Source organism: Gavia stellata, chromosome 19 (assembly GCF_030936135.1).
Source record: "Gavia stellata isolate bGavSte3 chromosome 19, bGavSte3.hap2, whole genome shotgun sequence".
NCBI classification, from domain to species: Eukaryota; Metazoa; Chordata; class Aves; order Gaviiformes; family Gaviidae; genus Gavia; species Gavia stellata.
Genome location: NC_082612.1, coordinates 16,950,148 through 16,968,998, shown reverse-complemented (window position 1 = coordinate 16,968,998; position 18,851 = coordinate 16,950,148). Strand labels below are relative to the sequence as shown.

General features: G+C 42.5%; 1 protein-coding gene across 1 annotated transcript in view; it reads left to right on the top strand.

The window, feature by feature from the left end:
* NR3C2 (nuclear receptor subfamily 3 group C member 2) overlaps positions 1 to 18,851 on the top strand; it is a 210,103-nt gene that overhangs the window by 176,399 nt on the left and 14,853 nt on the right. Inside the window, exon 7 of the mRNA XM_059826712.1 lies at positions 18,497 to 18,627. Within this exon, the coding sequence (XP_059682695.1) occupies positions 18,497 to 18,627 (131 nt within the window). The remainder of the gene's footprint in view (positions 1 to 18,496; positions 18,628 to 18,851) is intronic.

Here is an 18,851-nt window from a genome sequence, read left to right as displayed (position 1 = left end):
TTTCAGAGCAGTCATATAATGGTGCTTTTGTTAACAATATACAGCTGTTCAATGTGTTTTCTTGACAGTCTTAATTACCATTCTTTGCAACCATGAAAGAAGCCGAAGTGTTTTTTCAGTAATGAAACATAACTTCTTTTATGATGCAGACAAAAAGAAGGATCAACCAAGGAACGATTCCTTCTGAGTATGTGTGTTCCTTCATATTTTAAGTTTGTGTTTTAGTGCTTTGCTTTTGATGAGTATAATTTAATTTCTGTTCCATTCGCCTAGTGTTTATTCCAAGACATTAAAGTCAAAATTTAAGCAAATACACAGGCAGTCAAACTGGGGTCACATCATATGCTTAACCCAGAAGGGTTTTGGTTGTTTTTTTTCCTAGAGGTAAAAATGAGACATAATCAATAGGATATGGGTGCTCTTGGGGGAGGAAAAAAAAAAAAAAAAAAAAAAACACAAAAAAAACAAGGAAAAGCATGACCCAAAAAATAAATTACTGCTCAGTCTCCTGAAGCATTCTGAAATGTTTTTCTTGGAGAAGATGCTTTGTCGCTGTCCATCTTAATAGTCTTTCTTTGATTTAGGAATTCCTGAATAGTTAACGTGTATGAGACTGGCCCCAAAGCAGTCAGCAATATCAAAAGAGAATCGTTTGGTTTGGGGTTTTGGTGGTTTTCTGTTTTGTTGGTTTGGGGTTTTTTTTGGTGGTTTTTTTTTTTTTTTAAGAGGAGGAACTTGTGATTCACTGCAGGTGGTTGAAACTGTAGTGTGAGCCATTTTCCTTGTTCAAAGCACCTCCACTGTGACTTGGACATTAGACAATCATCACAGAAAAAGTATCTGTAGCTAAAGCTAAGTGAAAATGTGAACTTTGAAGAGTTTTGTTCTCCTGGGGAAATGCAGACTAAAAGTTCAAACACAGAAGCAGCTTTCCCTCGTCTGAGGAAAGTCAGTCAGGGGGTCAAAATTTATTGGCCAGGGAAATCAATCCCACTTGCAAATAAAAGTGAATGTGCATTGCTAGCATTCTTGATAGTGCAGCTAGAAGCAGCTTCCAGAAGTCGAGATCAATTGTGAGTTGTATGCTGCAAGCCTTGAAGGTATTATACTGAGGTTGAGGTTGGGATGCAGTCGAGAGAGGGAGTGCAATGTTATGGAGTACAAAGTAAAAACATCCAAAACCAGATAGGTATGTAAGGTAGTGGTCTGGTCTTCTACATATTTAACAATGTACTCACTGCAGAGCTACCAAAGGTAGCAGAAGGCAGGTGTTTCTAAAGAGAAGAAAAATAAATTACCAGGAGCTGTGGTGAGCTGTGAGATGTGGGACAGGGGCTTTTGAAGTAGCTAATCAGGGCAAAAAATTTCCTTGGAGGTAGAAGGGTAGGAGTTCAGTGCTTACTCCAGAACGGTAATGGAGACATTTCTGGAACGAGAGGATTTTTCTCACTTTGCTCATGTTTCATACTCGGTGGGAATCGTGGGAGACATTTGTTCCAAGTTTCTCACATTGCCGCACAGGATAGTAGTTGTGAGACTGCATTTGGAGTCTGAGTTTTGGGCTCCCCGGCACAGGAAGGTTGTTGAGAAACTACAGAGAGCCCCGTGGAAGTTGGCCGTGGTGGTCGGGGGCTGGCTGGGACAGCGAGGGAGCTGGGCTCGTGCAGCCAGGAGAAGACCGTGCTGGGTGCAGTGGGGATTTAATTGCAGCCTTTGGCTTCCTGATGAGTTGTAGGAAAGATGGAGTCAGACTCTTTATGGAGGTGCAAGTGGAAGGATGAGAGGCTGCAGTCGCAAGTCTAGGACAACAAACTGCCTCCTGGGCAGCAGGAGAAGAAATTTAATAATGAGATAGTGAAATAGGAGAGCAGGTGCCCAGAGAGACCCTGGGGTCTCTGTGTTTGAAGATGTCCAAGCCTTGACTGGGCAAAGCCCCAAACAGCCCTCTCCAACTTTGATATTAGCCCTGCTGCGAGCAGCAGATTGGACTTGAGACCTCCAGAGGTCCCTCCCAAGCTAAATTGTTTTGTGATTCCAAGTTCAAGAGATGCAGTGCTTTTCCCAATTTTGACAACAGGTCAGAGGTGTATTACTGGAATTGTACAAGTCAGCTAATACAGTTCAGTGTAGAAAGCATTCAGATAAGCACAGAACATGGTATATGTTCCTGTTTGTGAAAATACACTGCTTTGAAGCTTTGCTCTGGAATTGCTGAAGGCTGGTCTTTTACTTTTTGAGTACCATGAACTTGGAAATGCAGTGTGTAGTTATAAACACAGGCCTTCATTTCTGTGCCACAAAGTTTATCTGACCTCCCTAAGGTTCACTTGGTGCAACTTTTTGAGTGTTTCACTGCGCTTGGCATTTTGGGACATGTATTAGTTGATGCAGAATGAAAGGGAGATGCTTTAAAATGACTTTTCCTTCTGCCGGCTTGAGAGAGTTATGTTCCTGTTATCACCTGGCCAAGATTTTCTTGGTATTTCTTCATATTGTGTCTGGAGACTTCACTTCCCATATCTATGCAAGAAGTAATTAGGAAGGTCCCTGGGCAGTAGTATGGACTCGGTGCCCCAGAGGGTTCAGCATTTTCTTCAATGAACAGTTAAAAAAGAGTGAAAGTGGAGGTTGGCATTAGCAGAATTATGTTGCTTTGTTTTACATTAAGTGAATTTTCCCTTTACTCTTAACTACTGTGAATAAAAGGAAGTCGTAATGTTTCTGGAAGGCCATGATAGATGATCTTGTTTTCTTTCTTATTCTGAAGGCCTGTAAACAAGGCGAATAACAAACGAGGATCTCTGTTATTAATAGCTGTTAAATGTACCTTTGATTGTATAAATACAGTGCAAAATGCCTCCCTACTAATACGTGGTTTGATCTCCTGTTAGGCTTATGGAAGGCTGGAAATAAATGTCCGCCTTCATTTAGTCATGTTACATCTAATTAAGTGTACTGTTTGTCTTTATGGATCATGCGTATATTCCATTGTTTTAATTGGGCTTAAGTAACCGCGAAGATGTGAACTGAGGGATAAGAAAATGGCTGCTCAGCCTGTTACGGAAATGGCTAAAAACAGCCTGAAAAAGGGCATAAAATAGACCAGTGTATTTTATGTTGTCTGTGTGTAAGTTACAGTATGTGGGGTTTTTTTTAATCCATTTCTTTAGTAGCATAGTAGTTGTAATCAAAGCAAATATTCTATATGTGTAGCTTTAGTTCTAATCCACAGTAAATCTTTACAAGACCATCATATATGTGACACCACATAATTCCTCTTGCAGGTAAACACTCTTCAAGGATGACTGTTGCATATGTAGTAACACTCAAAAGATGTTGCAATAATGTTATTAAGGCTGCAAGCTCAAATCCGAGAAGTTGCAAAATTCTAAAATTAAGGTGGTCTGTGAAGTAGTAGTTTCAGCCCTTTGGGTACGTGCTTTGAAGACTGTATCCATAACCAAACCTTTAAGTTATGTTATCCCCTAATTTTTTTTCCCGTGTGACTCCTTCCTTTTTGTATTGATCAGGTTGGATGAGTTGTAGGGATGATACAGGATTATGTAGTGAAAGACTGTCGGATTTTTTCTTCATTTGTTGCCGGCGAGGAAGCCTTACCTTGAATGGGTCTAGGGATTTGGGAGAACAGAGAGGTATTCATGGGGAAGATTTTCGTAAGACATGGCAAAAGACTATCCTTGATTTAAGACCTAAGCTCCGAGACATTTCAGGTTCCTACTGCAAAGTAACAGAAATCCGACAAAAAAAAAAAGTCTGTTGTTTATTTAAGTCGAGGGAGGGAGAAAATTTCTCTTAAGACTTAACCAAAGACTCTAGCTGAAATTTTCTAATCTAATTCAACCTGAGGCAGGCATATACATGGACAATTTAAGTCCAGAGCATTAAATTGGTAAAATTACACACAAATGAAAGCAGGTAAGTAAGTGGTGCTGCTTGGAATGGGTGCAAGAACAAAGCAAGGGATGTAGCAAAATACAGTGTTTTTGAACGCTAGCTTATTTTCAGGCATTCTGTCTGAAGCTATGCAAAATGAACTCTTTGCTGCAGGGAACAGGCTAAAATTTGATTTTTAAGATGTGGTCCTGCAAGGTAGGGAAGTTAGTTTCAAATTCCTTTGGTCTCTCCCTTACTGGATGAATTAATCAGTGAACTAATAGCTAAAATGACTTTCTCTGGCTGTGTCCGTTTAAAGGAAAAGTCCCTGACATTTTTGAAAAGAGATGGCGTGACAGTTTAGGTCCTAGAAGAAATCTGATGATCTGAATCTTTCAGTAGTAGGAGTTCATGTGTTTGCAGTGCAGAAATCAGATACCTAAATCCCAGAGGAAGGCGAGGGATGCTCCTTCTCGCTCACGTTTTTGTGACAGGCTCGGGCAGTGGCTGTCCCACCGGCTAGTGGTGGCAACTTCCCAGGTATCTGCTTCCGCCCATACATTAAGTCAGGGCATCAGCTGGCAACCTTTCAGAGGCTCAGGAAGGGATAAAAAGCATTTACGACGGCAGCACTGCCAACAGAAACCTGGCAGGAGCCAAGACATGGCGCAGCGGGGATCCTCGCTCCCCCGACATGGGAAACCAGCGGCAGTGATGGGACATGGGCTGGCTTTGGGGCCACGGCTTCTGCTCCCAGCACGTATCCCCCTCCCAGCTGGAGGCCAGAAACTGCATCCCTCATGGCAAGCGGCCCTGCTTATCCATCCCTTCCCCTAGGATGGTGGCTTTTCATCTCTCCATAGGGCAAAAACCCAGCTGATGGCATTGCTGACAAATATTAAAAATTAAGCCATGCGTCCTCTTTGGCAGGCATTGGTTTCTTCTGGCATAAAGAAATGAAAGGGCCAGCCCAATGCTGGAGTTCCCCTGTGGGTCCCGATTTTTCTTTTGATTTTAGGTTTTACGTCGCCTCTTTGTAGACTTCTGAATCCTTGGGGACTTACGAAAGAAGAGACTCAAATTCCAAAATAGTTTGCTATTTTTAGGAAATTTACCCAAATTATCTTACTTACCATTCCAGCCTTATCTAGCTGTAAAATAGCAATGATGTGGGATCCTGAAAGAGTTCAGTAATGCTGAGATACTGTGTTGAGACACTTTAGTACATTAAAGTACAACATCAATATTTCAACAGTATTTTGCAAATGCACCGAATGACTAATGTGCTGTGTGTTTTCTTGCTTCTTTGATTTTTCTTGGTTTGTCATCTGCAGCATAAAGAATAAATCATGGGTGCATAAGTGTGCAGGTTCTGAATTTCCTGGCTGTTGTACTTTCTTCTGTCACTGGATTTTTACAGAGATTTTTACCTTAGTCAAGGACTTGAGGGTTTGCCTGATAAAAACAACACTAGGCATTGCATGAGGTACCCAAAATTATTAAAGTGAACTTGAAAAACTGAGTATAAAAACTGGGGCTAGTTTTCACAAGCATTTGGATCAGTGATGTCTTTTTTCCATCTCTGAAATTACTGTATTACATCATATGCAGCTCAAGCCTTACAGTAAAAAGGTTTCAATAGAGGCTGCAGTTTATTGACTATTATGTACAAAACATTAAGAGCGCAGTATACTGATTGACGTATTGGTTGGTGCTTTTGACTGATAAGGTGAAGCTTCAGGCTATAGATTTTGAACTAAGAAGTGGCTGTCCTTTCATTATTGCCATTTTGGGCAATTGTGACAATTGGATGTCATCCATCGCGGTATGGATGGCTTTTTTCGTGATAAAATTCAATCATCTACTCCAGATATTTTTAAATAACCCAGTGATACTATGTACGTAATATAGTTTAACAAAGGTTACTACAAATTAATACAAATCCTTCCTTTAAAGTGCAAGATTTAACTTCCAGTAAAATAAAAATATAATATTGCAAGGATTTTTCATGCTATGCCTTTGGTAATTGCCCCAAGTGTGAAGTTTTAAAATTTAAAAGCACTCAGAGGTTGATGCTAGCAATAGAGGAAAAACAGAGACTACATTTTTCAAATGAGAAAGTTGACGTAGAGCAAATGAGGTAGATAGAGGCGGAAAACCAGCTTTAGTACATGGGGATTTCTGTGAAGTTTCTGTGCTAATGTTGTCATGGGATGGGAATGGGCAGAGGATTTTGTAACACTGAGGAAAGTCGTAAAATTAAATTAAGAATTAAGATGTAGCTCGGCTGAATAGCTAAGATTTTATTTTAAATCTGCATTTATTAATTATGTGTATTTTATTATTTTATTAGTAAATAGCATGTTCATTGTCTTCTCATTACGTTCCTAATATCCTCTCATAATATACTTGCGGAAGCTGGGACTGTTAGGATTTGGTGTTGCGTGAGGCAGTGCAAGGATGCAGCTGCCTCTCTGTGCCCTTTCAGTGCCGAAGCCTGTAAGTCTTTTTGGTATTCTGATTTCTATAGTAACAGCAGGACGATCAACGTAATAAAATAAGCTGAATATTTAAGAACAGCAGATTTTTTTTTAACCTTACATACCTCAGGGGGGAGAAGACAATTACTTAGATCATCTGTGAGTGGTGATAAAGCCAGTAAGTTTGTTCTTTTATTGTTTAAAAGATTACTTTTTCCCTGTTTACATTTTGCAGGATGATGGCTGTTAACCCTTTTGGTTTCTTTTGCAATCTGTTAATCCTGTAGTGTCTAAATTTAGGTACATTTTTGTAATCGCTTTCATCTGGCAGTCTCCAAATCCCTCATTTTTAATTAGCATTGCGGCAAAGATTGTTGATAAGGGTTGTCAGTGTTCATTCTTTGCTAATAAATTACGTGTGTGATCGCTGATCTTGTTAAAAGGTCAGCAAGCACTCCTTGATGTGCCTCCCTGCATGATTTTTGCTTGCATATATTATTTTGAAGAGCAGTACTGCATTCATACAATCTAAACTGCCAGTGCAGTGAGAAGTGGATAGCTTTATCAGTAGTTTTTATATATGTTGTTACTATTCTCTACTTTTTCATAAAGTGCAGCTCAGTTCCCATCCAGAGAAGTACATGAAAGGATTTTGTTACATACCCACCGCAAAATAGTGCAGACACAGAAGGAAATTTTGAAGAACTACTGTCATACCTGTACATAATAGATGTAATATGCTCCAGCTAGATTTTCCAAGTCTTACTTTGCTTTTTCTTTGTAAAACAGGTCAATGGTTGGGCAAAGCAATAGATTCAACTTCTTCGCAGAAATTTCTAAAGCCTCTGCCTTTTTAATGCCTTTATCTCTAAACAATTCTTAAATTTCTAGGGTGTTTTAGTTCAAACTGTGAAGACTGTAAAGGTAAAAAGGAGATAAAGTAGTTCTAAGGAGATCCGTAAGAATGTGCAAGCTGTCAGAAGAAAGGTCCATCTAGCACAGTTTCTCATCCTTTAAACCGGCCAGTTGCAAAGAAAGCCTGCAATCAGGACAAGGGTAAAATGACACTTCTTCATTTGCCCTTTCCAGCAGTCAGTGATACAGGTACTTTCTGAACGGGGGATTGCATTCGGGCAATTGTACTTAATAACCCTTCTGTATATTTCTTCTGTAAATTTGCCTAATACCTTTTTGAATACATTTATAATCTTGACATCTAAAATGTTCTGTGGCAGTTGCTTCTGCAATTTAATTATGCGTATTTGTTTGCTGGAGATGTTTCTAAAGCAGGTAGCTGATAATTTAATGGAGTGCCACTTCATTCTTGTTTGTAATAGTAGTGGATATATTCCTTTTCATCCTGTGTATACCATTTATCACTTACAGATCTCTGTCAAGTCCCATCATTTTTTCTATGAGCTGAAGAACCAGCCAGTCAATTTAATCTCCCCTTGTCTATGAGCTGTTTGCTACCCCTGGCCGTCCTCATCTCCTCCCTCAGTGCTTTTGCTAGCCTGTTGTATTAATTTTGGGAGGAGACCAGACTGACATGCTGCGTGCAGAGCGCAGTGGATTTATGCAGTAGCGAAGTTATGATTTCTGTCTTGCTCTCGACTCTTCTTCTCTCACCCTTTGCTTTTTTTGACTATTAGTAAACACTGAGCAAGCATTTTCAAAAGACAGAAGCCCCAAAAACCTGTTCCAAGTTACACTTAGGTCTTTTTATTGTGTGATGTTTGTTAATTTAGAGCCAGTTATTTTGTATGTGTGGTGGAAGAGGATTATACTGTCTACATTGTCTAGCAATTAGTGATTTTCACCTTCCATTTTGTCAGCCAGCCACACAGTTTTGCAAGATTTTTCAGCAGTTTTTTACAGGCAGCTCTTGATTTCATCATCTGGAGTCATCAGCAAGGTCTGTCACTTCCATAGGTCTGATTTTTTTCAGATGATGTATGAGTACAGTTTTCAGCCCAGGCTCCAGTGCAGAGCTCTGTGAGACTTCCCTGGTAACCTCCATTACTTGTGAGAGATGTCCATTTATTCCTACCCTTGGTCTCCTATTTTTAAGCGGCTAATAATCCATGAAGAGCCCTCCTCCTTATCCTTAAGCTCTCTTTAAGAGCTTTCAGGAGATCTTTTTAATAGCTTTAAAATCCAGCTTTGCCGTGGTTGCATCCCCACATACCCCCTGATGCAAAGCGCACTGTGCAGGAGGTCCTAGACCAGTAATTACCCGTGCTGGCACGCCAACAGACGTTATTTCAGCCCATGCCCAAGCTGCGTGCCCCAGTTTCCTTTGTGTGGAAACCAGGGCAGAGGAGAGGAGGAGGAGAGGGTTGGTGTTTGCTTAGGTCTCACCCCATATGGCTGTGGGATGCAGCTAGACCTGGTGTGTGCAAAGCATTTCCGTCGTACGGATGTTGCCTGTATCGACCAGAACATCCTTGTGCTATCATCAGAGCACTCTTACAGATTCGTGAGACGTGACCTCTCTTTGCCCTGACTTTCTTCCCTTATAGCGCATTTATTTATCTATTAATGTTCCTTTTTCAATTGTTTTGCTAGATACAGAAGCGAGACTTACTAGCCTCTGGTCTCTTGAGTGCTTCCTCCCCACTCCCAGACCCATTTTAAGAAATCAGTCACGTTTGTCACCTTCCACGCCTTTTATAAGGGCAATTTAAGCAATAAGCTGCACAGCAGAGTTAGTAGTTCAGCAATTCCGTATTTAAGTTACTTTACAGCTCGTGGATGGATGCCATCTGGTCTTGGTGATTTATTACTATTCATTTTACTGGTTTGTTGGTTTTTTTCTTTCTAAACCCCCTTCTACTCACTCTTTAATCTGAAACTAGTTCTCACACTTGCTTACTGAAAAGGGAGACTCCGGTGCAGAGCCTTCCTGGACTCCTTTACAGAGAGCTCTGATGGAAAGATTTTATCTAACTTCTCTGCTATGGCCTCATCTTTCTCAAAAGCTTCTTTTTCATCTTGATCATCTGTTGGCCCAGTGGATGTTCTGGCGGGTTTCCAGCTTGTGATGTGTTTGAAGGGGTTTGACTGTCACTTTTTATGACTTTAGCATGGAGACTTGCCCAGTGATTTTACATTTAACTTGGCATAATTATGCTCTCTTAGTATTGTCTCAGTATGACTTTGGGACATCCACAAGCCTTTTGGGAGGGTGTCTTTTAGCTTCTCTCGAGGTCCTTGGCAGGCAGGGTTAGGATAGAGAAGAGGTTTGTTCCTTTCAAGTGTCTCTGTGAACGTGGTGCTGCTTTAATCTTTCTGCACATCAGTGAGCTGTTTGGTGCTATCTCCAAATGCCTTTCACATGCATAGTGCTTCCTTTCACTACTTCCCTGTAAAGTTTAATATTAATCTTCCAGATTAAAAGAAAAATTAGGAAGTAGCTTCTCTAAACTGGTACGAGAGGAAGGCATGCCTCGGTTGACTTCCAGAAAATGCCAGGCTTTGCATGACAGCGTGAGCGAAGTCTTGATTTCTGAGGCATTGTTGGCACAAAAGGAGAATTGCTGCTGCATGTGGAATATAGCAGTAATTTTGCTGATGAACCAGTGCAAGTGACAGTGAGCCCTGGCATAATGGATGTGTAAAATGATACCTAATGGGCACCTTTTCTGGCTGGTGATACCTTTCTCTGATGAACTTTAAAAGAGTATTTATTGTCATGTGTATATTATCATCACTTATTGTTGAACGTGGTATTGAAAAAGCATTTTGGTAAAGGCATAATTATGTATTTTCTCATTTAAACTGTGATTTGTCTCTTTTGGAATGCAAATGCAAACCAAAAGAGGGTATTTGGTATCAGCATTCTGCGAACTGCATAATTAACTGCTAATTCCAGCAGATACTTGAGGTTTTTTGCTACTGATGTGCTTGGAATTTTAGGGTTGCGTAACTGGGTGATTATTAAGTTGGATTTTAGCGCAAGTTCTCTGTTACTGATTGGGAGCTAAAACTCTCCTTTGGCAATCATTATCCACGAGCTTTTGCCAGTTTCTTTGTTGATAGGCGTGTAACAGGAGAACACTTAGCTGAAACTTTAAAGCAGCTCTAAATTTCTTCGTTTCAGTTACCTGGGATTATATCCTCTAGGATCACCAGGAGGACTTTCTTGGGAGAAAACTAATTTTCAGAACTGACTCCTTTAAATTCAGTGTAAAAATTGCCAAGTTTGTATGCCTGGGTGGCTAAAGCCCACAAAATACCAGCTATGTCTGTAGATGTGTTTTAATGTGAAATGACCTTCCTTGTCTGATTATCAGTGTTCAGCATTGGTGGTCCTCAGTCTGATACCTGTTGTGTCGTGGGTTCGGCAGCTTCTTCTGCCAAGGTCACTGCTGTAGTGCCAGTGCTCCCAGCTACACACCCCTCAGTCTGCAGCATCCCAGGAAGCTTGTGGGGTTAAATGTTTTACTTTGGTAACGGTGGGTTTGCACGTTCTTGTGGCAGGGTTGGTGGGGAGAGATCATTACTGAAGTACTTCTCTTTCAGCAACTTCCAGAGCAGGAAATCTGTCTTTTTTGCATACTGTGCTTCCTTGCAGGGAGCAGCTTTCTCCTGTTGCATGTCAGATTCCTGCAGGAACGCAGCAGCAGGAGGCATCACCCGGACCCTCGAGCCAGTCCCCTGCTGCTGCAGGAGGATCTTGCCATAAAACCTCCTTATTTTCAAAGTAGAAGGTAGTGCCAAGGCCTTGCTGCTGCTCTAATAGGGCACGGGGGTTTTTTCTCCCCACCTTCTAGGTAGAGAGAAGAAACGCTGGCTGTCAGTAGTGGCTGAAGTCAGGTAGGACAGGGCAGAGGGATTTGGGGGCAGCAGGAGGAGCTGAGGTGACATCTGATGGCAGGTCTTGCAGCTTTGCTTTAAGACATGACTGCTGGCACCTGCCTGCTTCTGTATGAAGGAGCGTGTACCTGGGCAATAGCTGCATCAGGCGGTTCAGCGCTCTCAGCCAAAATGGCCTGGCAACGTAGGAATATGCTGAAAACCCAGACTGGCACTGGGGGCTGAGGCAATGGCACTTTGTTTTGGGTTGGTTTTTTCTCTGGCCCTGGTATAAGGACAGTGTTTTCCAGCGGCACAGCAGAGTGGGCAGGCAGGGGCTGTGATGTTGTAACCTGGCTGAGATCCACCATTGCTTGTGTAGGCAACAAGGTGGTCATCTGAGGCTGTCACCTTTATGCTACCTCTAGGCTAACACTTTCCTGGATAAACCACCTAATTCCCAGCCTGTTTATCCATGGTAGTTTAACCAACTGCAGGGTAATAGTTGAATTCTCTATCCCTTACTGCTTAGGGAGAGCATCTGCTGCCTTATCAGTAGGAGGAGGAGCTCACTGGTGGTGCCGAAGATGGGGTATTTATGTCTGTTGGCTTACTGACAAGTTGAAGGAGAAATGGGCGTGACCCAAATTTCCCTCCAGTAGAAACTGATGACAAAACTGCCATTAATTTCGACAGGATTGAGTACCTGCATTTGCCATTGATGCAAGGTTACAGGTATTTTTTCCTTCCTAGAAGGAGATGCCTGTAAAGCTTTAAGAGTTGAAGGCAGTGTGTTGAAGGGAGTATGTTTTTGTCTCTTTCTGCTGTGGCTTGCAAAGTGAGCAGAGATCAGAAAGTGCTGAAGAAGAAAAAAGTGCTGAATGAAAAGTCATAATTGAATTTTGCCTGAATTCTGCATGTATTTTGGCTTGAATTTTGATCACTGCAGTAGCTTAATGATGCTGCTCCAGTACTGCTGACTTTGGTTGCGTTTATAATGGCTTCACGATGGGAAACAGGTGTCTGGGTACAGTCCATTGAGCAGAATGATGCTCAGCGTTTCCTAGTGCCGCCGCACACGAAGCAGTGCGGCGATTGCCCCTTTGCACGGAAGAATAGGGTCAGTTTTGTGCTAGGTAGTGTCATTCTGTTCCCACCGTTCTTCATGATGGAGCTGTTGAAGGAGAATACTCCCTCAAGAAGGAGTAAATTGTTGTTACAAAAATATGTTTAGTTTTTTCTTTCCCCAAGAACATCAAAACTTTTTCCAGGCAAGTGAACCCCTCCTAAGGCAGGTAAGATAATTCAGGCCAAGGGCTTTTCTGATTAGATGGTTTGAGCAGCTGAACAAGGGGCTCTGTGATCCCATGTCCCTGGTCTTTTTCCCTCTTTATCCACAGCTTGCCTGCCTTGCCTTAAAGGTGCCCAGTGATGTTTCACTCCTCTCTCTGCCAAGTTCAAACTGACCCCTTCTGACGTGGTGGAAAGCATACCTTGCTTTCTGAGGTTTCCAGACTGGTTTTGACCTTCAGGCCTTTGGCAGGTTTTCTTGTTGGGTTGCATGCGTGCGTTTGTTTATTTGTTTTAGTTTTGTTACAGTGCAGTGTGCTTTCTGAATTTCCCTGAAATCATTTTAAATGATGGACAGGCTTCAAATGGATACAGGTTTTAGTCTAACAAAGGAAAGGCTCTTGATTATAAAACTGGAAACAGTTCTTATAGGGGGGAAAAAATGTAAAATCAGGAAACACAAAGGATATCTTTGACATCAAACCTTTGCTACAAGTGTTGTTTGGTCTTTTCCCAAGTCTTTTCTGAGCTGCAGAGGCCAAGGGACTAAGTCAGCTGCACATCTGTTCGTCTGAGGTGCTGTGAAAGGGGATGCCTTTGCCCAGTTTTTCTTGGGGTTATTAGCGAGCCACTTGAGTACTGATGAAACTTCAAAACACCCACCACAGCTTTCCCTTTCTTCGCTTCCCTGACTAATTTAGGAAGGTGCCTTGTGCTGCGGCTTTGAATAGTACCCATGAGAAAGTAAATAAAGCATGGTATCGGGTTTGGTTTTGGGGCTGAGTTTTGCCTATGAGTGAATTTTCCTTGGTTATGGTCAATTGAGTTGCAGTTTCCATCTTCAACAAGGAGATTTACGATACTAGACTTTATGATGACTTCATAAATTATAAGTTACTTATTCATAACAAGTTGTTTCTCTACAGCGTGCCTGTAGTTTCACAATTTTTGATGTGGCTGTTTGGTTTCTGTGGAGGTCACATAAGGGTATTAAGATCTATGACTGGTTTGGTATTTAGGACACCTTGTCTTAAGCAGTTTCGTTAAACCATCCCTCCTGCCCCGGTGTGACTGCTCAAATCCTACACCTCCATTGTAGTTGGGTGGCTCATCCCTTGGTGATTTGGGGCATCAGTCCTGTTTTGGCTGGGTGCTCAAGTCGTTTGCCTCGTCACTTGCCCCTGTGTAAAAGGATGGCTACTTCCATGGAGCAGGGGAACAGGAGGAGCTGGGTTGGTTTGCTACTTTCTCATCCACGTATTCAGCTCTCCATGGGTAAATGTTGAGGATGAAACAGGCTGAGGCGTTGGGCCGGTACCGCAGAGCTGGTCTCCATGCAGCCTGCCCGCGGAAGGAAGCTAGGAGATCTGGAGTTAATTTGGGGAATAAGTGTGGCAGAGATGAGAGAGGCAAGGACATAGAGATTGCATGAGGTTAGGGGAAGATCCCAGATGAAGTGGGGAGAAAAAGAAGACAAACTCGGGGAAAGTACGAGGGGAGTCTCCCAACTAGGAATGTGTTTGCTGCAGTTCGTTGAGAGAAACCCAACAGCAGGAACAAAACCCCTCTTCCCACCGAGGAGGTTGAGATGCCTTGGAGGGCTTTGCCAGTGGAGGGATCCACCTCGTCTTCCTCCCGGGGGAAAAGCAGCGGCAGTTCATTTCCAGTGGGGATGTGGTGAGCAACTTGGTGACCAGTTAACACAAGGTACCGGTGGCCAAAGAGGCTCTGCAGGAGCAGATAGAAATTGGACAGAGGAGTAGCTGGGGAGAACGGGCTGGTTGTGGCCACTCTGCCTGCCCGCCGTGCTGCGGGAAAGGTCAGGCAGAATGTGAGCCGGGCATTAAATTAAGCCTGTAAGGAGACACTCGGGGAACTTAAGATGGATTAACTTAAGGTGTAAAGTTTAAAGCGTATTATTATGAAGGAGGATTAAGCTAAACTGAGCTAATGACACCACTTTTGAATGCGTATCCGCACAGTGGATTCAGAGCTTTGGCTCCACGCCTTTTATTACTTAAATGTGCTTACCTTCTTATATGTCCCCATAAAGATACATGTCTGTACATTCCGGATCTTCACATTCTCCATTTTCCACGTCAAGAAGTTTATATGCTGTGTCAGAGGCAGAACTGGTTTTGGTTGGCTGGTTTTTGCCTTTTTTTTTTAAATTTCCTTAAGTGAAAAAAACAAAGGTGGGGGGAAGGCAACACAGAAGTTTGTTTTAATTTTTCCCTATGGTGATAATGGCATTTGTGATGACTTGATGGTATTTATTCTTAGATGAGGTGTTTGGTAAGGAAGAAGTAACTTTGCTCATGTATGTTGACATGCCCTAATTTCCATGTGCCCCATCTCTTTTAATATATGAGACGTATCTATTGCTTTATTTTGTTGTTACTCTCATGGTATTGGGATATCTGCGATGTCAGCATCTGAATTTTCCAAAAGCTCTGAACCCTCTTATTTTACGCTTTGTAGGTTAAAAATCAAATGCAAAGTTGAATACTGTGAACTCCCACAAAATGCTTATCTTACATTAAACAGTCATGAATTAACTAACGTAATTTGTAGTTAGCAATAATTTGTAAATAAGTAATAAATCAACGGAATTGATTTTTCAGGAGGGAAATTGATTTGAAATTACAGGTTTGCTGTGTGTTAAGTAAACTACTTAGTAACTAGTTCTGTGTAGAATTTCATCTCACTACAAACAATGCCATCAGGTTTTCTTTGAGGGTAAACTAGAGATCAATATTTGTAAGTAGATAAAAGACTAAATATTGAAAAGACAGACAAAATAAAACAACCAAAAACCCCTTGACTTTTACTAAAATTCTTCTGTTTAGGCAATCATATAAAAGCAAAACAAATACAAAGAAAAATGTAAAGGAAAAAGTAAAATGTCACAAAAAGTGCAATGCAACATCAGAAAAAAAAGGGTTTGAGTTGAAGTACTTTGAGGTTAGCTGTCACAGAGAGTGTTTTGCCACGCTGTTTAGTGAAAGCACAAGAAACCTGAGACAAAACCTCAAAATGTTTCGTTTTATTTGCTGTGTGGCTTGTGGTATCGGATGAAAGGTCTGGCACTTCTCATGTCTGTGGAGGTCAAATGCAGGCAGGGATGGTGGCAGCTGCTTTATGTTCCGAGGCTGGAGAAACTAACTTTGGTGTCCTGCAAAAGTAATAATGGATATAATGGACTGTTCTTGTTTTGAATCCTGCTAGTCTTCAGCAGGCTGAGATATACCTTAAAATGTGGGTTTTTTTTTTTTTAAATACGAATGTCCCTTATTAATCATTTGCCTTTCAACTTCAGTATGTGTCCCTCTGAGCCTCCTGGGAGAGGTCAATTTGGAGCCGCCAGTATCTGTGTTCTAGACCTGGATTTGGTAATTTTGGGAAGAGGGGAGGGGAGCAGGAGCAGCAGGAGGGAGATCACTCTCGGGTGTCTTTTTCCCCAGCTGTCTCTGGATCAGCTCAGAGGTGTGTGCAGCCTTTTGGTCTCTGGGCAGTAACAACCCGTCAGGCAGGAGGACCTCAGGCTGGTTTAGGGTGATGTCCCCAGAATGGGGTAGGCTGAGTCATGCAGTGGCCAAATGTGAAGGAGACCCCATCCCTGGCATGCTCGGTCATCCATGCTAAGGGCACATCCAAACACCGGGAGAGATCCAGGTGCTACTGTGCAGGGCTGGCCACAAGCCTTGGACGGCGGCCACCAGCCTCGGGCAGACCCAGAGCGGGACCCCGGACGCAGCAGCTTCAGAAATGCCCCTTTGTGTGCATCTGACGTCTTTTAATTCTGCAAATCCTTTCCTGTTTCACCTGATCCCAGTTACTCAGGGTCACTCTGTGTGCATTCATAGCACGCGAGCGCCGTTGGGTGTGCAAGTGGTGTCTGTAAGTCCTCTGCAGCACGACGGGGCTTGTGTGCATCCAGCAGCGGAGGCTGCTCTTCTCAAACAGAGGGCCAAGTGGTATTTCAGTCACCATTCAAAGACTATTTTCTTCTATTCATTTTCTTCCCTGCAGTCCATGATGCATAATAAAAATAAATAAACATGGCATTACTACTACTATTAAATTAAACCCCCCAAAAAAAAAAAAGAGAAGCTGGAAGTTCTTAGTCTCAAGAAGAGGGTGGAGCAGGGGAAAAGTGCAGAGCCCATATAACAATGGGGAGTCCGCTTTATTAGTATTAAGGAGGAAAATAAAATCTGCTCTGGCAGTAGTGAAATAAAACACCAGGAAGATTACATCAGTCTTTGTTTGCACACAGTATGATTCTTCTCTTTCACCAGCCAATTTGTATATTTGAAAAGGCAGTTGCTTGGTTAAAATAATTAGCTGAACTTCATCCAGTTCCCCAATTACATGAAAAAATGTTTGAAGAAATATAGACGATTGTTGTTGAGCAATTAAAAAAAAAAAGTAGTGGTCACTGAACAATTATAGTGCCTTGTCTAAATACCCATATATATATTGTAGTTTCAGAATGAGACAGGCAATTCTCAGTGACTCTTTGCTGTAGCTGTTGTGGTTTGGGATAGCAAAATCCAAACGAATTCTGCCTGAAACTTGTGCAGGATAGGTTAGCCTGGGGTTGCTTCAGAGAAGAGAGGTAGGGTCTGAAGTTAAATATTGAAGTGTGTTTTGAGAGTAAACTGGATAGAAGTCATGTATCCTTATTATTTTACGATTTAACAGGCAAAAATTGTATTAATGAAGGAGATCGTCTTATTATATACTCCTTTATTCCAGACTATCTTAGATTATTATTTTGGGAAAAGACATACAGAATTTTTAAATATTTCAGTGTTTTAATAAGAGACTGTTGCAACAATTTGATTAAGAATTCCCCGTAGGATGTCCAGTGTAGTATATTAACACGAAAGAACTTCAGTGACTGGGAGATCATTTCTCCTTGTTCTTCCTACACTTTTGTCCTTGGAGCCAGACCTGTTGCATTTTCAGGAAAAGTAGTAATCGGAGATTTTGAAATGGAGGTTACTTGGGAAGGATACGTAAGTGCTGCTGGCTTGAGGCAGTGGTCATCCCAGTTGTTTCTTAACTGCAGACTCCTCAGTAGACATAAAGGCAGTAACACAAAGTCATGCATTTTATTTTGTTTATTTTGTTTTTGTTAAACCACTTCCCCATTTTCCAGCCGTATTTTTCGGGGACTGTGCCATTCAGGATGAGAAGAGTCGAGATGTCCACTGGCACGGTGGAAATCCCTGATCCCAGGGCCCTGCTGGCTTGTGGACACAAGTGTGCGTGGTGGGCAGCCGAGCTCTTTGCCGTGGGCTTTCCTCTTGTCCGTGGCTGTTGGGCTGGGGCCAGGGCTGACCGTCCCGAGTGGTGCGGGCTGCAGGCACGAGGCTGTCAATCCTCCTCGGCCATCCTTTCCCCCAGCTCATTTCTGCACCAGATGCTTCTGAAACATGTTTCCACCTGGTCGTCAAACTGACGGGGGATGTATCATTTAAAACTGCGTGCAATGGGTGTAGGTTCCCCTGTTGCACCAGTTCTGACTCCTTCAGCAGGCTCATTTCCGTCAGCCAGGGCAGAGCTGAACAAACACTGACAATTCAAACACTTTTTAAAACATTTTTGCCACTTCATTAACATTGTCAGCGTATAAAACTCAAATTACGTTTGTTTCTGTTCCTCTTAGGGGGGTGGATGTTAATGCTGCCCTGTGTTCTGCTGGGTAGCAAAGTGAACTCAGCCATCCATCGCGGGTAACGTAGGAGTTGAGCAAGGCAATGCCCGGGTCCCCCAAAGCTCGCAGGCAGTGGGTTTTTTCTGCCAGCCTGGGAGCACGGGGACCAGGCAGCCCTCCAGCTTCATCTCCGTAGTCCCCAGCTCCCTTACCTAACCTGAACTTAGCAGCTGCGGTGTGTCTTACTGACCTCTGCGCCATCGGTGCTTGCTTTCCAGGTTGCATCTCGCTTTCCTCGTGCGTGGGCTGCCCCGTGCACGTTGCATTCTCCCGTATTTATCCTCTGGATTTTGTTTCTTTCTCTTTGCAGGGAACGGATGCGCCAGTCTGCTATGTTTGAACTGTGCCAGGGGATGCACCAGATCAGTCTGCAGTTTGTTCGCTTGCAGCTTAGCTTTGAGGAGTACACTATAATGAAAGTTTTGCTGCTGTTAAGCACAGGTAAGTTAGATTCGTGGTTACTTGGGAATACTTGAAAATATTCCAATTCAGAAAGAGGTGCAGTGATTTTAACTAATGTGACAAAAGAGCCAAAGTGTTTCCAGCAGGGCCTCGGGAATAAGCCTGGTTTTATGTCGTAGGGTTTATCTGCAGATCTCACTCTCCATTAGTATGGGAAGTGTCTTTGCAGTTTGAATGTGTCATGTGCATTGGAAGGACAGGAG